General features: G+C 41.3%; 2 protein-coding genes across 4 annotated transcripts; both read left to right on the top strand.

Moving 5' to 3' along the window:
* Positions 1–5,352: 5,352 nt before the first annotated feature.
* On the top strand, positions 5,353–15,301 carry si:dkey-33i11.1 (sialoadhesin). 3 transcript variants are annotated; one of them, XM_037783827.1, is made up of 19 exons: positions 5,353–5,542; positions 5,650–5,715; positions 6,506–6,604; positions 7,490–7,601; positions 7,678–7,823; positions 7,901–8,021; positions 8,100–8,236; positions 8,567–8,689; positions 9,003–9,149; positions 9,628–9,733; positions 10,077–10,240; positions 10,397–10,546; positions 10,721–10,855; positions 12,508–12,589; positions 12,740–12,788; positions 13,006–13,092; positions 13,206–13,339; positions 13,769–13,895; positions 14,242–15,301. In XM_037783827.1, exons 2-18 carry the CDS (start codon positions 5,667–5,669, stop codon positions 13,869–13,871), a joined length of 1,944 nt encoding a protein of 647 aa, XP_037639755.1. In that variant the 5' UTR covers positions 5,353–5,542; positions 5,650–5,666; the 3' UTR covers positions 13,872–13,895; positions 14,242–15,301. The 3 variants fall into 3 exon arrangements, with proteins under 3 accessions (XP_037639755.1, XP_037639754.1, XP_037639756.1); XM_037783826.1 differs by having other exon boundaries at positions 5,354–5,542; positions 13,769–13,886; XM_037783828.1 differs by having other exon boundaries at positions 5,355–5,542; positions 10,724–10,855; positions 13,769–13,886.
* A 3,278-nt stretch (positions 15,302–18,579) lies between these two features.
* LOC119497284 (B-cell receptor CD22-like) lies at positions 18,580–25,395 on the top strand. The gene is made up of 11 exons (XM_037785291.1): positions 18,580–18,615; positions 18,712–18,764; positions 18,962–19,300; positions 19,380–19,604; positions 19,923–20,195; positions 22,073–22,351; positions 22,463–22,532; positions 22,942–22,972; positions 23,322–23,486; positions 23,571–23,662; positions 24,970–25,395. Exons 2-11 carry the CDS (start codon positions 18,725–18,727, stop codon positions 25,028–25,030), a joined length of 1,575 nt encoding a protein of 524 aa, XP_037641219.1. The 5' UTR covers positions 18,580–18,615; positions 18,712–18,724; the 3' UTR covers positions 25,031–25,395.
* Position 25,396: the final 1 nt, after the last annotated feature.

Below are 25,396 nucleotides of genomic sequence, written 5' to 3'. Positions count from 1 at the left end.
GTTTTTTTGTGACGTTGTGACAGGTTTTCCATAGTTGTGTTACTACGTTGTTTCCGTATGTTTTTTACTCATTTTATGTGTTACGTACTTATTTTAATGCCAACCATGACGTTTTTCATTGGCCTAACTAAGTGGTTTTGTTGCCTGAACCTAAGTTAGTGGTTTTCTTGCCTACACCCAACTGCGGATGTTTGCGTGGTGTAAAAATTAAACACGAAAAACGGTGTACAAATGACGAAAAGGCTAAAATGCATACTCATGGCACGCGGAATGTCTATGTAATATCGTGCTATTTACATGCCTTCCCGTGAGACGTGGGCAAGTCAGTTAGCCCACTAAATATTAATTCATCTTAATCCAACCAGCTCAGGTAAAAGTGCTGTAGAAACATTTAGAGAAACCGATCATCAGAATTCAAATCAACACAATGAATAGCACACGTCCTACACCTGTAAGTCCCACCCCCAAGGTAACTGGCTGAGTGATTGACATACAGTATAGACATACACCTGCCCGTCTCTGATCACCAAACACCTGAGTTACTGTTGGTTTAAAGCTTTAAGGTTTAAACAGCAGATTTGACTCTTGATTTTCAGAGTTAAAGGTTCACAGGTTTCTTTTATTTTGGCCACAATAGTAGCCTCAAATCCTCAAATTGCCTCTCAGCACACTGTTGATGTTTTGATATCCACATATGCACCTTTAAAATCAGGTGTATTCTTCATCATTCTCCTCAGCTTTAACTTTAAAACAAGAGAGTGGAATCAATCAACCTAACATGAAGTTAAAACGTCATCTTATGTCACTAACCAAAAATGTTTCCTTAACTCATCTAGCCTGGTTAACTGAGAACCTGATCCTAGTCGGCTCGGCTGGACGAGGCTCAACAAAAGATGTAATTTTGTCTGCTTCCACTAGACGGGGTGAGAGACGGGGGGAGCCAAACGCCTGCCCATAATAACCACCAGACATGACTCATTCAGCGTGGAATACCACAGCAGCCACAGACAGGTCTCTGGCAGACGAGGAGCAGAAAAACGACCCTGCAGCAGAGTTTGTGAATGGAACAGGAATGAGCAAAACCAGGGTAAATTTAATAGAGCTCCAATAAGTTTCAAAGATTTAAGAGTTTTAAGAATTCATCGAGTGTTTGGTTTGGCTTATTTATGAAAGTCAAGTGTCTAAATGGCTAAATACTGTGTTTTATATCAGTTGCACAAAGAAGAAACCCCTTCCTTCTCTCTCTGTTTCTTTTTATTTAATCCCCCCGTTGGTTCGATGATTCTCTTGGCAAAAATCCCGCTCATCATGTCATCGTGTGGAGCTCCTAAAAGACAGCACAGGAACAACATATCACCTTGTCAGATATGATTGTAGCTCTGATCATCGTCAGTCTTGCCCAGACTTCCCCCCGTGGAGAGCACCACTCAATTTGAAGACTAACACATGTTGGACAGTCGAATCATTATTTGCTTATGTGGAGTCCGTCCAAGGCTGGAGGGCCCGGAGAGCCAAGAGTCTAATCTGTGGGCATGAGGAATAACATAGAAATAACATATTGTACAACTTAAAGTATGGCAGGGGAGCGAACTGTGTGAGCGGTCACATTACATGAAAACAGCAGGCAGGAAGTGTTTTGCAACAGCGGAAAATCTTCAGGTCCAGTCTGACCACCAGACGGTCACACTTCATCTGGCCTGGAGGCTGCGGTCAGCGGATGGATACCTTCACTACCGTAAGGGTCGGACACGCTGTCATGCATTTGTCTGTTGCTCCCTCTCACACTTTTTCCCCCATTTCTCTTCCTCTTTCTCTCTCCTCTGACAATCCTAACACTCTTTTAAATCCCTCTTTGTATTCCTCCTCTTCCTCTCAACTTCCTGTGCTTCATCTCTTTTCTTTTTTTCCAACCTTACCTCATTGTGTTTTTGTCTTCCCCCCCCCTTCTCCTACCTTCCCCTTCAGACTTTCTCATTCCTCCCTCTCTCACCCTCTTTCTCTCTCTGTTTGTGGTCAGTCACACTTAATCTAGCTCCATCCATCTGTTTCTCTTCATTCGTTTAGTCCGGTCTGCTTTCGATTAAGATTACATCAGGCTTTGACCTATTAGTGTGCCGTGATCCTTTTGAAGTCATTCTGTGGTTACAGGTTAAGCTCAAAGCCCACCACTCTTCCTACTCAACATAATACAGACAGTATTCGGAGGGGGAAGGTTCTGAAAACCTCTCAGCCAGCGACCAAAATGACTTTTTTCTTTCTTTCCTGGGATCCAGGATCATTAAATCATACAAACTTTTCCTGTCATGTGGAGACCCACTAGAGGAGGGCCTGCGACCCATTTCGGCTCCCAACCCATAATCCAACCTAGCGATCTGTGAACTGGAATATATTGTTCATTTAACTTCATATCCTGAGGATTTTGATTATATTCTGAAGGTAACTCTCCCAACCAGAGGCTTTCTGTTCCTTATTAGGGGTGGCTGTTTAAAGTTGAGTTCAGATTCCCCACTAAACATAACGCAGACCTCATGAACAAAATTGTATTTTTTTTAGGGAGCGTCCTGATTGCCGAATGGTTAAGAGGCATACCACATTACCGCAACATCCACGGTTTCGATTCCAGTCGAGGACCTGGGTTGCATGTCATACCCCTCTCTCTCTTGTTTCCTGTCTACTGCCTACACTGGTTGACTCAAAGAGGGGTGCGACCGCCCCCCCCTTGGTGCCCCCGTGTTTGAAAATAACACTGCAAAAGTGTCTTCTTGGATGCCTCTATGGTAGAGAAAACGTGACGCAATGCCCTAGGGTGCCCATCCAGTGGAGAAAACATGATAAAGTGCCCTATAGTTTCCCTTCCAATGGAAAAAATGTGATGCAGTGCCCTCTAGGTTGCCATTCTAGTAGAGAAAACATGATAAAGTACCCTCTAGGGTTCCCTTCTAGTAGAGAAAACATGATAAAGTGCCTTTTAGGGTGCCTTTAAATGGAGAAAACATGATGAAGTTCCCTTTAGGTTGCCCTTCTAGTAGAGAAAACATGATAAAGTGCCCTTAAGGGTGCCTTTAAATGGAGAAAACATGATGAAGTGCCCTTTAGGTTGCCCTTCTAGTAGAGAAAACATGATAAAGTGCCCTCTAGGGTGCCTTTAATTGGAGAAAACATGATGCAGTGCTCTCTAGAGTAGTCTTAAAATTAAAAAGACATGATGCTACATAGGCTTCCCTACATGCTAGAAAACTTTCTGCATGCTGGTGCCCTTTGTTTTTCATCCCTGCCCCTCAGACAGCCTGAGTCCACCAGAGGCCTGCCTATCGAATAAAAGCAAAAATGCCAAAAACATAATCTTGAATTAAAAAAAATCTTTTTTAGGACCCACATGAGGAACATATTGAGTCTTACATATTAACCTTATACTCATTAAGGCCACACATATTCCTGTTGTTCTTCTGTGAAGAGCAACAAAAAAGAGGCCTGCGGGTCCTAAAATCTAGCAGGCTATAAATCGGATATACATTCATGTTTCCTAACATCAGCACTGATCCCTTATACTGCCCCCCCTCCTCATCATCTTTGATCAGTCGGCTAATAAGTAAAACGTCAGCGTTGATTTCCAGATGTAGATCAAGATATCATCTCTGAGACCTTAAAGTTACAACTCCCCCTTCCTTCCCTGACTTGGATGACTGTGAATAGAGATTGACTGAAAAGTTAAACTGTACATCATCATTACTCCTGGGTCAAAGCTGGGCTAAGTAGCCAATTGGCCGAGTCGTGACGCTAAACTGACATCTATTGGCCGAGTTGTGGCAGGGTAGCATGTTAAAGTCATTTAGACTCATCAGGCTAAGTGGACACAGTTGACTGAGAGGTCTCGAACCTCCCCACGTCTGGTTGTGGGTAGTCTTCTGTGCCAGCAATTCTCAATTAGAGCCGTGGATGAGAGGACATCTGGGCTGCCGAGTCCACGTCTGCTTGACTTATGTATATTAATGTACGCCAACAGGCCTGAATTCATTTTACAAATGAACCGTACATGTTTGTCTTTTTAACAATCAGTCAATCACGATGATCAAAGTTTGCTCCAATGTCAGAGTGAAGATCGACTCGCTTTTACAGTGCAATCGATTCATGTCTGTTAATCATGATGGATATTTAGTTAAAGCTGTACTCATCGATATTTTTATATGAACAATGGGTCAAATAATGAAGAATGGTGTTGCTGATAGAGAAGTATCACCTGTCTCTGCAGTTCCTCTCAGATCTATGAAGCATTTTACTGTTTTGATTCACTCTCTCCGCTCTCAACAGAGGATTTTCCAGGTACAATATGGTAAATGGTAAATGGACTTGCATTTATATAGCGCTTTTCTAGTCTTCCGACCTCTCAAAGCGCTTTAATATGCATCCGTTTTCACTAAAAAAAAGCTCTGATAAACCAACACAAAAAAATAAGCAACTATAGTATAGTATAGTATAGTAACTATAGTGGAGGATTTAACATTTAAAGAACTAAATATTTTTTCTAATGAGTTGGTGAACACATTAATAATATTGTATGTATTATTTACATAGAGTATGTATGCTAATGAACATTGCTTTGAAGGAATACTAATTTTGGGGAAAAAAACACTTACCAAGAGTTCCTAAAGAAATAGTCCGTCAATTACATAAAAGAGACAATTGTGTAAGTGACATACAGATTAATGTAGGAGAATATATTTGATTTGTGTGTTGTTGTTTTTTTGTGTTTTCTTTTTATTTATTATTATCATTTGCATATATTTTATTTGTATTTTATTATTATTATTTTGCATTTATTATTATTATTATTAGTAGTAGTATTCATATATAGGAGTCATTTGATTTGTTGACCAAAATGTGACAGTGTTTACATAAAAATTCAATAAAATACTTATTACAAAAAATGTTGTGAAAGAAACATGCAGATTAATGTAGGAATATACAGTTTATTTGACTTGTGTTTTTTTTTGTATTTTATTTTGTATTTATTATTATTATTAATTTTATTTTGCATATATTTTATCTGTTGTTAGATTATTATTTTGCATATTATTATTGTGCATATATAGGAGTCATTTGATTTGTTGACCAAATGTGACAATATGTATATAAAAAATAAATAAAATACTTATTACAAAATAATGTTGTGAAAGTGACATGATCACAAGGATGTCACATTGTCACAATAACACAAAGCAGGAAACCAGAGTCATCGCATCATTGACCTTAAGAGACTGTCTTAAGAGGAGAAGTGGAAAACAGAATGAAAATAGAAACAGTTGAAAGTTTAAAAGATGGAATAAAGGACGGTAGCTGAAGTTACTTCCTCTTCCTCATCCTCCGCCATCTGCCAGTTCCACTCCTCCTCCTGTCTCCTACCGCCTGATTCTGATCACCATCACTCTGACAGCTCACCTCCATCACTGCACACATCCCTCAGACAGCTCACCTCCATCACTGCATGCATCCCTCAGACCTCGTTCTGTCTGACTGACTGAGCTGAATGAAGATACTTTAAGGGGTGAGTGCTTCACATTTACTCATCTAGATGGTGGTGTTTTTTTGATAAATGTTTTGTTCACCTCTCTGTCTCCCTGTGCTCTTCTTCCTTCTCCGGTAACATTACAGAGCTCGTGTCAGCGGAGATGTTGGCAGGTGCGTTAGTTCTGGGCACCATCCTTTCAGCTTTACCAGGTAAGACGAAAAAAACACAACAAACACATCAGAAACTTTATTTTTCATCATGAGGTGTAAAACTGAACTGAACAAGGCTTTAATAAGTATATTCTTATTACTTATGGGGATGAGAGATGAACTTAATTGTCAGATATTTGTACTGTATTCTAGATTATACCATAAATGTGTCACACATGCTTTAAAACAACAGTTGAAAGATGAATGACTGACTTATAGGATCCATTATGCACCTAAGGTCCTGCAGCCAGGTGCCCTTGCCTTTACGCTCAAGTTATTTATAAGTATTGATTGTCTTTTGTGCAAGGTAGTCAGCCAGGCAGGCAGTTAGCAGCACAGGATGACACCACGGCTGCACACCGAGGCTCGTTTTCACTGCCTCACATTTTTATGTGTCACTCTCTGAGCGGATCAGAGCTGTGGTTTGACAAGTCTTTCTCTGAGGAGCCACACTGAAGGAAAACTTTTACTTGTGGCCAGTTGAAATTTACACCTCTTTTAGTCTTCAAGTATGTATTCCCTAAGACTTTGGTAGCTTATTTTATATGGCAAGCATATATTTTGTGGATGTGACAGCCAGTAGATGCTTCATAAAATCACGAGAGCAGATGTAGAGACAGTTAGAGACGTTCTTCATCTACTGTATCAGCCTGGTGTGATTTGCAGAAGTTTTTAGGTGTGTATTTTAGTGTGCCTCCTTTTAACTGTGCATGTGTGTATATACTTGTAGCGTTTGCATTTCTTGCTGTTTATGATTTTTACATGTTTGTGGTATTAAATTGTCCTACAGGTATCCAGAGCAGGTGGAGTGTGTCATTTTCTAGGAGTCAGATCTGTGTGTGGGCAGGAACAACTGTCACTCTGCCCTGCCGTTATGACTACCCATCAGGTATCTAATCCATATATATATAAACCTTCTCTAGTTCTATTTTATCTATTCATTTTTGTATTTGTTTTTATTTTCAAATATCTATGATGATTTATGAAGCCATAAAATGCTCTGGATGCTACATGTGTCCAAGTTCCAAGCAACTGAGGTGAGCTTAAAACCTTAAAGGGATAGTTTAGGTGTGTTGAAGTGGGGTTGCGGTCCATAACAGGTGTATTATTTACAATAGATGATGGTCGGCGCGCCCCCTAGTTTGGAGAAACAGACCAGGAGCACCGACACCGGAGCAAACCAATATACTGCTGTAGACGGTGACAGCAGAAAAACTTATTTTAGCCACCTAAAAGAAAGGCCCACCTAAAAAAAATGTATATTGGTTTAAGTGTACGCTATATTTAGAATATTTTCACTGCTTTATCTTGCTGTCAGACAGCCCTTTCCTTCTCCTTTCTGACATGGAACTGAACTGAACTGAAAGTCAAACTTATCTATGCTCTCTTCAGGGCCAGCAGGCTCAGATGACAAAAACTGTATAGATATGTTTCACTTTCGGTTCAGTTCGCCTTCAGAAATTATTCTAAATATATCGTACACTTATACGGATATCAATTTTCTTAGGCGAACGTTTCTTTTAGGTGGCTAAAATACGTTTTTCTGCCGGCCCCGTCCACATCACTGTACTGCTCTGGTGCCGGCGCTCCTGTCTGCTTCTCCAAACTGGGGGCGTGCTGACCGTCATCTACTGTAGGTAATACACCTACTATGGATAAGTAGCTCATACATCCCCACTGAGAAACACCTAAACTATCCTTTTAAAGCCTTATTATATGTTGCTACCTTTTTCCTCCTCCATGATTGTTTGTGTTGTTTTCTTTAACTCAACAGGTCACACTGTGAAGCGGGTCATGTGGTTCCGTGTGTCTGCAGAAGGTCGCAGGGAGTTCACTCACCACACTGACCCCAACGAGATCAGCCTGTCGTACCGCGGACGCACCCGGTAGGAGAAACACTCTTTTTAAAAAGATGACACGCTGTAAATGTGAAACATATGACAAATGAACCGTGGGTTGCAGCTACATCGGGGGCAGCTACTACAGCTGTTCAGTCCAGATCCGTGTTGTGAAGCTGAGTGATGCGGGCCAGTACCACTTCAGGTTTGAGACAGACCAACCGCTGGGGAGGTGGACCTCCCCTAACACCATCACCCTCGATGTAACAGGTAGGTTCATGCAAACGAACGCTGAGCTGGACTCAGTGGTTTTTGTGCATGTGTGTGAATGTCTGTGTGTATTTCAGACCTCCAGGTCGAGGTGCATCCAGCAAGACCTGCCAACATGTTTGGCATCGGAGAGACAGTGTTTGTGGGCTGCCAGGCCAGAGGATGTGCTGCTCCAGGAAGGAGCCTCGCGCTGTACAGGTGTGTTATTGTACATCGATCCCCCAGACAGTGGTTCACAGCATCTATTGTAGTTATGATATGATGCTCTGCACACAGGAACGGACTAAACCTGGGCTCCTATGAGAAATGGATGATAATCAACCGCTTTGATCGGCAACATACTGGAGGGTACACCTGTCGACCAATCCCACCTCAGAACGTACAGTCACCATCGCTCTCGCTGGATCTGGGACGTGAGTAATCCCAATCAAAAACACATCTCACAATACCTGCTCTCATCTAAACATGCTTTCAGAGGGAGCATCTGGAACCAGTCCCATACAAGTATTGTGTTATTTTTGGGACACAACAGAGAACACAAGTAGATAAATGTATTTTAACAATTCTGTTGTGGAAAAATGATCAGTACCCACCTGCTATTGGCCCTGATGAAGGTGAAATTATGGAACTACGTTTAATAAAGTGTAAACTGCTCTTACATTTTGCATTATTTCATCTCTCCCTTTTTTTCTGTCCTCTTTGTCCCCATTTCTTCCTCCTGTTCACACCCTCTTCCCCTGCAGACGGTCCACGGTCCACCTCCATAGCAGTCGTCCCAGTAGGGGAGGTGTCAGAGGGGGCGTCGGTCACTCTCACCTGCAGTAGTGACGCTGCTCCACCTGTAGAGAGCTTTGCCTGGTTCAAAGGTACAGGACAGCATGTTGCCGTGGTATTTTCACCAATGATGACAGGACGCTTACTGTTCTGTGTCGTGGATATGAGCTAAGTCTTTGATGACAGGGATGTATGCTGTGCAGTTGGACAAGTGAAGGTCTCTAAATGATTTGTTGAAGCAGAGTAGGATCCAGTTCTCTTTGGACATTCATGAACAGCTGAAGTCTTTGAAGTTTCCCTCTAGAATTGCAGGAAATAAAACGTTATATTTCATAGTACTTAAGATTGTGCTCGTAATGTGAATTCATGTGTGCACTAATCTGTGTATCTTTATCTCTTCTCCAGACATGGACAGCGGCAGCATCCCAGACAGTTTTAGGCCTCAGCTCCGCCTGTCCCACCTCAAGTACACCGACAGAGGAGAGTACTTCTGTGTAGCACGCAACTCTCTGGGAACAGACCGATCCAAACCACTGCTACTCAACGTCACTTGTAAGTTTGTTGGATGTTTGCATTGTTACCACAGGCAGGGCGTGTTTGCAGTTCAGAATCAAAACTAAATTCTCAGATCAGAATTCAAAAACCTTTGTGAACCCATATTAAGTGAGGTTGTATGTTTCTATCTTAGGTCCTGTTGTGTAAATCTGTTAGAGGTTAGTCTGGGTTACACTGATTAGTCAACAGCTCTATTTTAAACTCTAGACATAATACTGTAGTAATCTTCTGTCATGTGGATTCAGTAGGAAGTGAGACAAACTCTACTGCCTTTAATACCAAAAAATAAAAAGTCTGCAGACTGTATCTACAGTATATGTCATATCAACTAGTTTCGCTTGTGATTGGTGGACGTTATCGGCCACTCAGCACGTTCGGTGCTGCCTCCGTTTCTTTCCACATTCTTTATTGATAAGCTCTTGGTCAGTTAAATGGATCAAAACATGAACATGACAGAAACGATGCTCCTGTTTAGACTCTCCAAAGAACACGCGTGTGCTGGTGAGTCCACCGGCTGACATCAGAGAGGGCTCATCTGTAAACCTGAGCTGTGTCAGCCACGCCCACCCTCCTGCCAGCAGGTATGACAAATACTTCAATACCACTCCTCCAGATTCATCAGTTTCTACCAACTAATACATGATGGTGATGCGTTTTTTTTGCTGTTTTTGTCATCACTATCATGATTTTTGCATTTGTCATTATCAGACTTTCACTTTTCTTCACGGTGTTGTGAATAGACTGGGCAACATGGACAAAAACTATTTCAATATTGATAAATATTCACCTACTGTATATAAAACCCAGTGTTATATAATCGAATCATCAAGGACCAAAGATTATATTATTGCATATTGCTCAGTCCTACAATCATTTTCATCATCATCATCATCATCATCATCTTCACCGTCCTCCCTCCTGCAGGTATGCTTGGTATCGTATCCTAGGCGACCAGGTGTTGGCTAAAGGAACCTTCCAGAACCTGACGTTCCCCTCAGTGCGTGCTCACCTGGCTGGTCAGTACTACTGCACAGCGTGGAACCGGTTAGGATACCAAACCTCCCCTGTTGCTACACTCACTATACTCTGTAAGTAGTGGCTGTGTCTTTTTTTCCGGGTTTAGGTTTGTTATAAATATTTATCTGAGGACATGCTGACACATCCGTCTCTTTGCAGAACATAATTCACATGACAACAACCTTCCTTAACCCTGTGTGTCTATCCTTCTCTTCCTCTCTCTGCAGACCCTCCTAAGAACACCTCAGTTCTGGCTCGTCCCTCCAGCGTGGTGGACGCCGGCCGACCTTTGACCTTGACCTGCAGCAGTCAGGCCAACCCGGCAGTGGACAACTTCACGTGGCACCGCTTAGCTCTGGACGGGGGCTCTGTACAATGTTAGCATCGTAAAAATGTGGTTCCGCTCAAGGTTAACATTATCATCAACTCTATAAGCTGTGCTAAATGTTAGTAGTCAGTAAGGTGTCTTTATGCTCTGTGAGCCTCCGGACTGTCTGTTGGTTTGGGTCCTCCAACACTCTCTGAATCTTCTTCTCGTTCTGTGCTCCGAGCAGCGTGGGGCAGCAGGTCCGGTCCCGTCTTCACCTTCTCAGAGGTCGGCCCCAGAGAGAGTGGCCAGTACTACTGCGAGGCCAGGAACCGAATCGGAGCCCACAGCTCTCCTGTCCTCACTGTACGAGTCAGAGGTACGTAATCATTCATGAACCGACACTTGTCTTTGTCCTTATCTTGTCTGTCCGTGTGTTTAAAGCAAAAAGAAAGCATTTAGTGTTTGTTAGTATATTTATACAGTGAAATATAAGTCAGCAACTATCAGACAGATTGCCATGTCATTCTTTTCAGACATCCATGTTCTCAAGAGGATATATCCTCCTCTGACTTTTCATCTAGCGCCACCAAGAGGTTCACATTTGTGGTTTTGCCCCCCGCCCCCCAGGACAAACTGATATAATTTGAAAGTCATCATCAGGTCAAATTTTGAATTTGTCGAAGTACTTTGGTTTATACCATAGACTGTATATACAGATGGACGACAGCTCCCCAAAACTGAAGCCAAAACATCTGGATCGCCCCCCGGTGGCTGGCTGCAGTATAGGTCATAAACCCCGCCCCCTCCATGTTAGCAGATGGGACATGGGCCAAACTAAAAGGTCCACGATAAATAAATTTTTCCTAAAGATTCTTGCTGTCATTTAGGTAGCTCCTATCATGCTGATGTTTGTTCAAGTGTTCATTTTTCAGATAAGTTTGGTTTTAATTAGTTTTTAAAAGAAAAAGGGGGTGAGACGTCATGATTGACAGCTGTGATTGACAGCTGCTCTGAGTGAAGTAGTTGCAGCCGGAGGCTCGGGAAATATACTACAGAGGAGATGTAACTTTAACTTTCCATAATCGTCACCAGTCTGTGTAATAGAACGTGTCAATTTGATCATAAATGTAGTTATAGAGATTTTATGGTTAGTTGTTGTGTTTGTGCTCGACTTGTGATTGGCTCGGACGGGTAAGTGGGCGGGACCACGATACAGCGGCTCCAGCCCACCCCCCACCCCCCCACACCCCGATCGGTACTGCGCATATAACTGGGCCTAAATACAGCCTAAATACAGCCTGACGTAGCCACTAGCAGAGCTAGACTCTCATGTTCTCCCTAGAAGATTTTTCCTAAATAGCTTCCCAACACTACAGGTACACTCTGAGAGCTCTTTCATTTCATAGCAACCTTTGAGACAAAGAAATGTTATTTATGTGGTGATTTTCATGAGTTGTGAAGGCCTTCAGTGGTTCATCTCCACTGACACTCCCCTGCTTCTACTGTACTGGTCGTGTACGCTCTGAGTCATTGTGCACGCCGTTGTCACTTTAAGAAGTGCAATGGAAGAGATGAGGTGTCTCTGATAAGCTTAGTGAAACACCCACGTCCCATTTTTACATCTATGTTTCTGATTATCTCAGAGAATGAGTTGATTTCTCTGAGGGCTGTTTGGATTCTGTGTGTTTGAAACGACGGGTGATGAAACCTTGCTGCCATTATCGCAGCATGAGGTCCGGGCTCCAGTCTGCGTTGTGTATGGTCTTGTGCATGGTTTTCTGACTGTTTTTCTATGAGTCATGGTGAGTCATGTAAAGCCCTCTCTCTATGAGGGCTGATGAGGTGTTGTGGAAAACTACTATTTGAGTCTAGACAGCTGAAGAAGTGGAGTTGGGTTTGGAAATCACAACTGGAAACACAAGTCTCGAGTCTAGACGATATATCACTTCTATTTTTATTCATCCTTCCTTTCTTTCTTCTCGTTTCTAGTCATGTTGATAACCTCTATTATCATCCTCCCGCTGGCAGGTCGTCTTAAGGTCATTGCGTTGGCGTCAGCTGTAGGGGTGTCTGCTGGACTCATCACTCTCACAGTGGCCATTATGATCAGGTGACAGGAAGTACACTGCTGTTTACTCACTGCTATTTCTGCACTCTACCACATGATTTAAAAAGGATTTCATGGTTTGTTTGCATTACTTTTGCGGTAGCAGTCGTCACTTGGTCATGGTTTGATATTATTGTTCCTGTGTCTTCACAGTAAGAACATGCACAGAGTGGACATGGAGTCAGGAGAGGTAGCAAACAAGGTACAGTACTTATTATATATTATTACTAATATTAATCATTTGTTTTAAACTGAATCTTAATTTTTTGTTTATCCTGTAGCCGACAGTTTAAAAACATGCTTTTCATACTTGATGCAACATCCCACAATGCAGTTCTCTCTGTTAAAGACAAAAAAACAACCCTCAGTTTTACTCTTTGTCTTGTTCTGTGTGTGTGTGTGTGTGTGTGTGACCCCAGCGTCCATCAGTGACAGCTGACACCATGTTCTATGAGTCAGCCCAACAGACCTTTCCAGTGAGAAAGGGCAAGATGTCCGACATACCGGTACACAACCCAGTACACAAAATACCTCTAGAAAATAATGACAATTAAGAATTATCCCAAAACAAATGTCGATGTGTGTGTGTGTGTGTGTGTGTGTGTGTGTGTGCGTGCAGGAGGAGCCAGAGGACTTGAGTGACAGCGCCCACCCCGCCATCGTTCCTCTGAAGGATGCTCCACCAATCACAGAAGTAGAAACTCCCAGCCCCGCCCCCAACTACATCACTGTCCACTACTCCAAGTTGTCCAGGTACATACCGTCCTCCTCCATCTCTGTCCTCTGAACCACATCTCTGTCTATTTCACTCTCCCTCTGTCTCCATCTTCCTCTTTTCACTCCGTCATTTACACCATCTGTTGACCACAGCAGTGATCTACTGTTTCATGTCTTGCATTTTATTTTACAACCAAGTTGCTTTCTTCTTTATCTTCCTGTCATCGCCTTCTCTCTCGTCTCCTTACACTTTCCTCTCCTTGTCTCTCCTCTCTTTCCTTCTGTGATATCCAACACCGTCCTCCCGTTTATGAGAGGACAATACATTTCTCATCCCAGTTTCTTTGGACATTAAAAACATGTTTTAATGGTTCTGGAGCAGAATGAGGAGCTGCTTTTATGATCATAGTCAGATGTCCAGATGAACTCATATGGTTGACTGTTTGTTGTTTCTGTTGGGTTCAGTGTGGATCAGGTGCAGGTCCACAACCTGCCACTGGGGGGCGACAAAAAGCCGAAGGATTCCTCCAAAGTTGTTTACACTTTACTGCACCAGCCTCGCCACTGACCGGCAGGAGAACAGGTAAATCAGGTATATGACACTTTACAAACCTCAGAGGTACACTTGTGTCCATGTTAGTTTTTTTCTTTTTGTGTATTTTTTACTTACATAACTTTATAGATTATATACATGGGAATGTCAGTACTATGATCACCCCACATACAGTCAGAAATTGATGAAGTTTTACAAAAATTCAGTGAAGTTGTGCCTCTGGAAGAAAAAAGAAGAGTTTATTAGTTTATCTTAATAATGTACCAAATATGAAGAGTCTCGGTGGTGCAACAAACACAATTTAAACCCCTGAAAGAAATGTTTTCTATTAAGTTAACTCATGTTTCTACTGTCCACTACTGTCCTTTTCCATCTCCTTCCTCAGGTGAACAACTCATCAACCCTCCTCATGTGAACCAGTCGCTTTACTTCCATTCACACTGTAGGACAGGAAACGACTCCTAGTGACGATGCCTTACTGTCCGCTGTTCTGGGTCAGACGTGTCTTTGCGGACTCTACCAGACTTTACCAGACCACGAGGACGACATGTGGTCCGGGTGCTGTCTGGGAGTCCAGCTCCTAAACCGTGTTGCATGTCTTTCCCTTTGTTTTCTATGCATCTTACTGCACCACTGTATGCTGCCTGATGAAGCAGAAATGCTTCAAAACTATTACAAAACAAAAGGAAAACTAGCATTCACCATGTTGGCCATGTGCTTGCATCCATACCCACAGTACAGGTTCTATCTACTGTTGCTCTTGAGTTGATAGCTGACACTGAAATACAAGTAAATAGATGATGCTACAGCATCATGTGCATCCTCTCACCACTGAAAAGTGATTTGTATTCAAACATAATTGTCTCCAATAAAAATGACGCTCAAAGACATATTAGTGGAAGAAACCTTTAGAAAATGATTTGACATCTAATAAAGAATAAAGAATATGTAATATTTGACACATGAATTTACAGGCTTATTTTGATTGCTGAGGCTGCAACATTTATTCAGTTGATATAACTTCCATTTAATCAATCTTTCCATTTTTACATAGAGTAAGCAAAGCCAGCAGTAATGCAATAAAAAATTACATGTTGTAGTTTGTTACACTGAAGAAAAATAAAACTAACAAAGTCCTGTTGCTTGAACGTATGTTGCAATGGTTGCAGCTCACAAACAATTAACAGCTCTGCTCATTAAGAAAATCTGATTTTTGTTTTCTCTCTTTGTTTCAGTCTTTGTGAAAAGCATCATACACTCATTCAAATCAACCAAACTTGTTGTTAACTCAATATCTTCTTTCATTTCAGTGCAACTGGTCTGTTTTGGTATGCTGAAGATGTAAAATGACACTTGGAGTCCTGACAGTGAACCATGTTTGGTTATTTAGCAAGCACTGCTAACAAAAGAAAAACACTGTGGCAATAAAGACGTTATCAAAAACAGCAGCATGCACTTTGTTTGTATTCTGTGGTAAATACACTCTACTAATTTGTGTGTCAAATTTAAAGAAAAATCTCCTGCTAACTCTTTTCTTTTGTCTTTTCCCGTTTTAATATTGCTGCAGTGTGTCTGTCTGTCCATCTGCTATCAGGATGTGTGAAAGGTTCAGGGAGAGAGGAGGAGCTGATATGTGGAGAAAGGCTGACTGAATGATCTGCGGGTGAGGAGGAGGGTGAGGCAGAGCTGATGAGGGAAGTGGGAACAGGTGTGTGGATGGGCGCGGCAGTCAGGTGACAGGGAGAAAGGAGGGAAAGTCCGAGGACAGATGAAAAATAGCAATGATTTGATTCATTGAGAACTAGAAATGTGTCTATAGAGGAGGGAAATAGAGACACAAGTGTGACACTTTTGGAGAAAATTCAGTCTATAAGATATCTTAACAAGTGCATAATCATTAATAATTGTACTAATTATTACAGTCTAATGAGTGCTTTGTTCTGCATTGGTTCCTGACCTTTTAGTCTTGTGACCCCTTCAAATGAGGCATGTGTGACCCTTCACCACAGGTTATGGCCTTAGTTAGGAGCAGTTCAACCAAAGAAGATTTTTTTCCATCGTAGATTGTTTGGATTGCCTGGAGAGGTGAATATATCCAGTATTTCCAAAGAAAAAAGAAAAAAACAAGAAAAATATGGGAAAAAAAAGGAAAATTTGTGTATAACAGAAAATATTTATTTTTCCCTTTTAGTCCTTCAGTTATTTTAATTCCTTTAATCGTTGTGTGACCCCTCACATTCATTCCCCAGGTAGGGAACCACTTCTGTTGTAGATTATCTTTTTCTCTACTATGAGGGCACTTTTGATTTCTCGCTCATTTTGGAAAAAAAACTGTTAACATGTGCAGTATTTGTACACATCACATCACATTTAAAGCTGTTGCTGGAGTTAATACTATATACTTACTTTTAAAAATGGAAAAATCCTCTCAGCATGTCACTTCTGAACAAAGAAGTCTCCTTTCTCAATATTTCTACAGTAAGTAGGCATATTTAAAAGACATAGATTAAAATCTATATTGGCATAATTTAGATGTCTTTTTCCTGCTGGTTGACACTTGTGTTCTATCAGAAATAGAAAGATGCCACTGAGAACAAAATATCTCCAGAGAGCAGCTTGCAGGCAGCAGTGTTGTTGCCCTAAATGTTCCTAAGCTGTCATCTAGGGGCTTTCACCACACCATCATTTAAAACTGAAAAAAGAAATACACTGTAATACTTCTGGCTCATCTTTGAATGTAACACTAAGAAGAAATGTGGGAGCATTCTGGGGTCTGAACCAGTTTATAATGAAAATAAATCTGTTGCAAAGAAGTTTACTCCCACAAAAATATATATTCATTCTGCTTGTTTGATTAACTCTTTCATCCATTCTGATTACAAATGTGGGACAGTGGATTGCACTATTTTTTCTTTCACAACTTTTTCACTTCTTCTTGCATTACATATCACTCAACATCACAGTCTGTACTAAAGCAATAACTTTTATTCCTGAGATCTTGCTCTCTAACCCACTTGGTGCTGCAAGAGGAAATGTTTGGTGCAATAATAGTGCATATATCATGTACTTATTGTGACATTTCCTCTCTTGAAATGGAACTGCAGTAGACATATTTGGTTGGGGTAATGTGCTTAAAGTTATGACAAGACAATAAAAAGTCTACACTAATGGTTCATGATATTAGAGGCAAAAAACAGACGAAAAACCTGCACACTTTACTGACACTGATAGCTCCAAGCAATTTCATTTATAAAAGCAACGTTTAGATCAAAGAGGCATGGTCAAATAATAATAAGTTTCTTATTGTAACCCTCCAGTGATTTGCATTGTCGGGTGCACGGTCCAGTAACACCCCCCTGTGGACAAGGACAGACCATGCTGGCGATGACGATGTGGTACCAGCTGTTTGTGACATGTCGGCCACATGTTTTCTGTTTTGATCCCTGTGTACCAGATTAAAACTGGCTTTCAACTAAGAACCCTTCAGTGGAGCTGACCTCTAAACCCCCACCGTGTCCTAAGACAAACAGGAGATTTAAGAGAGTTTTAAGAAACTGAGTTTATAAATCCCTGCAGTCAGATCACAAAGCAGTCACACCCAGTAGAGTTTGCTTGAAGGTGCAAGATATAAGGAATATAATTCCTACGGATCTTCCTCACATGGACATTCAGCCTGTAAGGAGCTCAAACACACAAATCCTGTGGAGGTCCGAGGAGCCATCGCAACACCAACTCATCACATACTGACGCTTCGTCAGAACCCTCGGCATCACTTTTTGGTCGCAGTAACACGTGCTTAATGTTGTGAATTAAGATTCAACACCTTTATTTGTTCCCGAGAGGCAATTGGTTTTGCTGCAGTAGCAATAACAACAACAGCTCATCACATAACACAATATACACATACATCATCACAGACTAAAAAAAACCACTTAAAAACACTTTAAAAAAAACACTTAAATAAAGGGGTAAAAGAGGTGAAACCTTGAAGTACAAATGTTAAAAGACAAACAAAAACACGCTTAGGTTCAGGCAACAGAGCCGCTTAGCTAGGTTTAGGAAAAAACAACATAATTGGGCTTAATATGACTGCATTTGTATAGTAAAAATGTGACTTGACGTTGTGAACACGGGACATCAACGAACAGCTGATCGTAAAGTGAAACGTGACGCACGGGATACAAACACGGTCTCCTGGATGAAAGCCTTGTGTTTATTGGACCCATCCACCTAATGTATGTCTCTTTCGCTCTCTATCATACATCAACCACAAAAGGCACCTTCGCAGCAGTATCGAACGCCGACGGCCGTGACAAAGCGGCGGTATTTGTCGCCGAACAGGCCATCTACACTTCAGGATGAAACCATCTATCCTTTGCATTTAATGTTTCATTGCACCATCACACTATTAAGTCACTATTTGACTCACATGGCAGTACAATATGTTTGATGCCCATCATTCATGTCCTTCAGACACCCGGGGACATTTGAAGACACATGGCGAGAGGAAACTGCAGGTGCTGCTTTGCAGGGTGACGGCTGTGTGCTCTGCTGGATCCTGAGCATGTAGTGTACAGTACTGTCTATGTGTGTTCAGATCCAGGTCCTATTACTGTATATGAGGCTTTCTAACTTCATATAACGAGCACTGTGAATGTGATGACGATGTGATGAGAGGAAGCAGGGAGGGGACACCCTCCCACTTCTGCTTTTCACTCCACAAAATCCACAATAAGTCAGCACGCTTTAGTTGGTGTTGGTGAGTACAATTAACTTTAATTTACATAAAATGTGTCTTTGACATTGTTCTCTGCTGTAAACAGACTGAATATTAATCTAAGTCCTGATGTTGCAGGTTGAATTTAACAATGGAGAGTTTGATTGTGATTATTCTGGTAATAATGCCAGGTAAGGAAACATATTCTTTAAATTAATGTATAGAAAAACTGCAATAAAATGATTATACAACTGACTTTTAATACATTTCATACCATCTAATTTGGGTATTTTATGGATCTTATGACCAAATACAGTGGGGATAAATAGCTACAGCTAAATCTAACATTTAACAATTTGATAGTGTCTTTTTTTATTTTTGCCCAAAGGTGTGTGGAGCGGATCCTGGAGGGTGACCCTCAAGGATCAGTGTGCTCTGAGAGGGACATCAGTAGTTATTAAGTGCCAGTATGACTATCCTTTAGGTCATATTGTGACCTCAGCCGGCTGGTCTAAAGCCCTGTATGTGTCTGGCGAATGGGAGAAGTTTCTCCTCTCACAGCTCCCTTCACCCCCACACCACTTTAAATATGTGGGCAACTACTGGAGCGACTGTAATCTGCTGGTCAACGATGTCCAACACACCGATGAAGGAGAATACTTCTTTCATTTTGTGACGACACTCAACAGATGGAGAAGTCAAATACCTGCTCATCTGTCCGTAAGAGGTAATAACTAAATAATGGTGAATTCCTCATGAATTAAATATGTTTTAGTGAAATTAATCAACTCCTGTTTCTGAATCAGAGTTGACCGCTGCTGTCCAGCCGAGCGCTGTGACAGAGGGAGACGATGTCAGTCTGGACTGTGTGTCAGGTTGTCCTACGCCTATAAACATCGTCTGGTTCAGAGATGGACAACGGGTACCAAAGCCAGTCTTCCAGGCCGGCAGAGAGGATACTGGGAGGTACCACTGTGCCGTCCTAGAACAAGAGACGGTCAGATCTGCCTCCGTGGCTCTGAATGTTCAATGTAAGTATATGAATAACACTACAAAAAAAATCAAAGTTGTTATGAAATGTTCCTGTTTCTCAGTTATTTTGAAGCCTAAAAGTCACCCTAAACACTCTGATGTTTTGGCTGTGTAGATGAATGATGACAGAAACATTTGCTTTTGGTGCATTAACCTCCAACTAGAGTCAAATTATAAGAAATATCTTTTAATGTCATTCTTGCTTCATGGAGTGACATCCTTGTATCTTTATTTTCCAAGTAAACTCTACTATTCATTGTGATCCACTGATAATGATCGAGGTTTGTTTGTTAACATCCTGCTCTTCTCTCAATCAGATGCTCCCAGCAAAGTCACGTTGTCAGTGAGTCCGTCAGTCGTCAAAGGAAGTCCGGTGACTTTGACCTGCAGCAGTGATGCCAACCCTCCTGTGACCCACAGTGGATACAACCTGTATAAAGACGGACGCTTCATCAGTTCAGGACAGAATCACACCATCTCTGCCGTCCAGCCCAGACACAGTGGACCGTACTACTGTCAGGCCTGGAATAACATCAGCCGGGGGGGCGTCGACCTGATTAACTCTACTGAGGTTCACCTGGATGTCCAGTGTAAGGATGCTGAGATGGTTTCAAATGTCTTGTTACAGAAACTGTGTTGATGTGGATAGAAGCACACACCATTAAGACACACACAGTTCTCATGTTACGTTCAAGGGGTGTCAGAAATTCACCCTTGAAAACAGGAGAAATTCAATGTCAACCAACAGTCAGTCAGTTCACAGCAGGAAACTGCCGATGACCCTATATCACAAATTCCATCAGTGTGTCTCTGTCTGCTCTCAGGATGTGTGAAAGGTTCAGGGAGAGAGGAGGAGCTGATATGTGGAGAGAGGCTGAACGAGGGAATGATCTGCAGGTGAGGAGGAGGGTGAGGCAGAGCTGATGAGGGAAGTGGGAACAGGTGTGCGGATGGGCGCGGCAGTCAGGTGACGGGGAGAAAGGAGGGAAAGTCCGAGGACAGATGAAAAATAGCAATGATTTGATTTATGGAGAACTATAAATGTGTCTATAGAGGAGGGACAGAGACACAAGTCTGACACTTTTGGAGAAAATTCAGTCAAGAAGACTGAGATATCTTAACAGTCTACTGAGTGAACTCTACTGCATTGGTTCCTGACCTTTCAGTCTTGTGACCCCTTAAAATGAAGCATGTGTGACCCTTCACCACAGGTTATGGTCTTAGTAAGGAGCAGTTCAACCAAAGAAGGATTTTTTTCTGTCTTAGATTGTTTCATTTGAAGCATTTTTAGAGGCCTGGAGAGGTGAACTTGTCCAGTATTTCCAAAGAAAAATGCAAAAATAAGAGAAAAGTCTGAAAAAATAAAGGCAAATTTGTGTATAATGGAATATATTTTCTTTTTTAGCCCTTCAGTTGTCATTATAATTCCTTTAATCGTTGTGTGACCCCTCACATTTATCCCCCAGGTGGGGAACTACTGCTGTTGTAGATTACCTTCTACTCTACTAGTGTGAGACTCTCATTCCCAGAGCGTCAAATACCAGCGCTTTGCTTTGTCACGACCATCGGCGTTCGATACCGTCGTACAAGGCACATTTCTTGACGCACAAAGCTTTCCATTAACTAAAACGTAAACCCATCTGGGGCAACAGTAAATACAGAGAAAGTGCTGTGATGAGCGAACGAGACGCACAGGGAGGTGAATGGGTCCAACAAACATATTGGACAGTGCATATTGTGCACCCTCAGCCTGTTAATTTGCTCCAAAACGACTTGGAAATCAAGGAGCTGGTATCATTAAACATTCTTAAATCTAAAATGAAGGCTTTAGAAGCAGACTCTACGGCGTGCCAATGTTTTTAGCCCCCTTGTTGTACAGCTGACTCCCAGAAAAGTTCCTTTTTGTCCCCCCATTTGTCTTTAGATAGTTCTCTTTTAATGCAAATGTTAGTGCTTTTAGTGTTTGTGAACTGTATTTTGTCTCTGTTTGTGTCTCTGTCTGCAGCTCTGTGTTCTTTAAGCTGACTGTCTGGGCCAGGTCTCCCTTGGAAAAGAGGTTCTTAATCTCAATGGGACTAACCTGGTTAAATAAAGGTTTAATAATAAAAAACACAGGGCTTTCATCCAGGAGACCGCCGTTTGTGTCCCGTGTGTTACGTTTCACGTTCACTTTATGATCAGCTGTTTGTTCGTGTCCTGTGTTCACAAACGTAGTAATTTTAAGCCAAACCATGTCGTTTTATTCCTACAGTAAACCTAACTAAGTGGTTTTGTTACCTTAAACCTAAACAAGTGTTTTTGTTTAATTATGCTGAAGGCTTGTTGAGCACGTGTTTAGTGCAACGGAAAAAGTGACGCCGAGGGGTCTGACGAAGCGTCAGATTGTGACCAGTTGGGATGAGAACTTTTGATTTCCTCTCTCATTTTGGGATAAAACTGTTAACACGTGTTTGTACTTTATTCTCAGACGGTCCAGAGAACATTTCCATCTCAGTGGAGCCGCCACATGTAGTTGAGGGCAGCAGTGTGAACCTGACCTGCAGCAGTGCTGCTAACCCTGCAGCAGACAGCTACACCTGGTACAGGGTGAGTTCTGGCTCCATGCTGCAGGTGGGATCAGGACAGGTGCTGTCCCTCCCCTCTGTGGACATGTCCCACGCTGGACTCTACCTCTGCCGGGCGGGGAACCAACTAGGGGGAAACAACTCAACCGAGGTGCTGCTCGCCGTGAAGGAAAAGAACCGTGGTTTGTGTCTTCATCTACTACCGCTGCTTCGTTCTTCTAGAAAGTTCATCTTAATTTAGCATTTATTTTTCCACCAACAGTAATCTAACCTTACAGTGTGTTTCTCCTCAGGCCGCCGGTCCCTCCCAATCCTAGCTGGAGTTGGAGTCTCTATTTTTGTGACACTTCTTATTTTGTTCTGGTGAGTCGACGAATGATGGAGAGAGGGAAATGACTCATTCATCATTCAGTCGTTTTTACTGTTCGCCTTCTCTTTTTACTCATGTTGGGTAACTTTTTGATGTGTCTCACTTAATGTTGTCATGGCTGCATGTGTGATAGCATGCGTTATATGTGTGTCATCTTAATTTCCACTCTGTTGCCACTTTTAACCACATACTCAGTTTGTATGCATACCTAAGGTATATTAATATATTGAATATATATATATTAATATGTATCAAGCTGCTGGGTTTCCCATTATTACAGAACAACTTCTCTAAAAACGTGACATCAAAACTTGAGCAACAATTATGCTCTGTTCTGAGTGGAGAAACATTCATGTTTTTATTTATTGATTTATTTTATTTTATTTTTTGTTGTCTTGGTAGGCTGAAACAGAGGACCCGTGCAGAGAAAAAGGTGAGTACATTTAATATAAGTTATTAAATGACTCTGATTAAACTTTAATGATTTGGGGGGATTTTAAATTCCCTCTCAATGTCACAACTAGTAGAAAAATGCATTTAAATAGGAATATCAACTATTTGAATGGCATGTTCAGTCTCTGTACTTTAGCCAGAGTCTCAACTATTATTTAAAGAAGTGAGATATCTCAGTTTCCTTGTTATGAAATATTCTTCACATTATTTTGCACATGCAAAACCAGAAACTTTAGAGGAGCCAAAGAACATGCTTGTAGGTTCCCAATGTGCAAAACTAAAAGAAAGTAAAGGGATCATTCAGCAGACTTTTGTTGTGTCCCTTCCAGCAGACTGTGTATGACTTCAGGCTCAGTGGGAGAGGCTCAAGCTCTTCAGCGTCTGGAGATCCATCTAACAGAGTTTATGACAACATCCACTCGCTGCCGCCGTCGTCTCCTCTTGCTCAGGACATCGCTCCTCATTCACAGAGGAGGTCCCACCCTGAACCCGATGTAAGTATGGTGCACCAACATGAACGTTCAATGTAACATCTCCATCAGATGTTGACTAAAGTGACTCCTCTCCTCTCCCCTCAGGACGCCACATCTTATGAAGACGAGGTCACCTACTCAACAGTGACCATTAAACCCAGAAACCTCCGTCCTCCACATCTCATACACAACTCCTGGTAGGTTTACTGACCACAGTTTGACCTGTAGCTACTCCTCATTACTCACTGTGGGTCCAGTCAAGTTCATACTGTATGAGTAGCCTTTAATCACCTCTTACTGTACAGTCTGAAATAACTACGTTACAAAAGAAGACACTTCAAGACCTTTGACCTTCACAGAGAAAAATAAAAAAAATCCCCATTTTTAAATAAGACTGTAAGATTTTACAATATCTGAGGTCATGAGTGCAAATTCCCTCCTACTATAACCTAACATACCAAAGAAGTATTCAAAAAAAAACATTCCTAATTTTACTTTCTCTCAGTGAAATCATTTGGGATAAGTGCAGCTTTTTATTGTCAAGTTTTCGATGATTGATCTTTGTCCCAATTTGCACCGCCGAGCACAATTGTATCACTTGCATCTTTTCATTGACTTTATATGCAACTACACCACCACTGAATCAGAATTAGCTCCATCTTCAGTCTGAAAACACCATAAAGAAAATCTCATTTTGCTCGGAATTAGAATTATTTATTCATTCATGTTTTCTGTACATTTTTGTCATTTCAGATGCTCACTCTAAATATCAGAATTAGTTTAAAATAGCATGACATGCGTAATATGTGTATAATTGTGGGAATACTGATTCAGCATTCCCAGTATTGTTTGGACTTTTAGTTTTAAAGGTTTATTCCACCCAAATACTGCTCTGTCTGTCTTTCTGTCTTTCTGTCTCTCTCTCTGTCTCTGTCTCTGTCTCTCTCTCTCTCTCTCTCTCTCTCTCTCTCTCTCTCTCTCTCTCTTTGTGTTCAGCAATGCAGTTCATCTGTCTGATATACATACAAAGCATTTCTTCTTTCTGCCTATTCAGGAAAATTCAAATTAACCACTCTTGACAGTATTACAGTTTAGCTTCAGCTTTTCTAGCAATGTATTTCAGCTCTTAGATTTTTTAGCTAATGCAGTTCAGCTTCCAGCTCTGCCAGTTGTACATTTCATCTTCTAGGTTTTTCAGCAGTGCAGTGAAATGCATTTGATCTTAAACATTTTTAGGCAAGTCATTTCACATTTCTGCATTTTCAGCAATGCTTTGCAATTAATTTCAGCTGTCAGCGTTTCTTTGCATTTTCAGCAGGAAATGCATTTTCTAGTTGTAGAATGTAAACTTCTCTTCAGATCATTAAAACCCACAAGTTCCTATTATTACAGAGGACATGACCTCTATAGTAGCTACAGCCTGACTGATATTATGTGCAGTAATATTATCACCATGTCACCATCAGTCCTTAAAATTCAACAAATACCATCATTTCCACCTCAGGTCCAGAGCCTGTGGGCACGACGACTCTGTGATCTACACTTCACTGGCTCAGTCCAGCTGAGTGTGACCGGAAACTTCCACTTGTCTCGTCATGTGGCGTCTCACTCTTAAGATAGTTATGAAAAGGTCAAAGTTCAGTCTCTCAGGAGAGTTAAATTGAGATCTTAGAGCATCTTTTTTATTATACTTTGTATTTATGTATATTACTGTTTTTGCAAGGTTTTTTTTCTAGTCTGTACAGTAATACTTACTGAATAACAATGTTGAATATTTTTTATATACTAAAGGGATATACTAAACATCAGATTACTGTATACTAGTATAATTATTCTTTACTGCAGTCTGTACATTAAAAATGTATAAATAAACTGTGATATTATTACATAATGATAATGGACAAGTTGTTGTTATTTCAATACAAAACTCA

The sequence above is a fragment of the Sebastes umbrosus genome, chromosome 11 (genome assembly GCF_015220745.1).
Source record: "Sebastes umbrosus isolate fSebUmb1 chromosome 11, fSebUmb1.pri, whole genome shotgun sequence".
Taxonomy (NCBI): domain Eukaryota; kingdom Metazoa; phylum Chordata; class Actinopteri; order Perciformes; family Sebastidae; genus Sebastes; species Sebastes umbrosus.
Note: the sequence above shows the minus strand (reverse complement) of the source record. Positions and strands in the feature narration are given on the sequence as shown.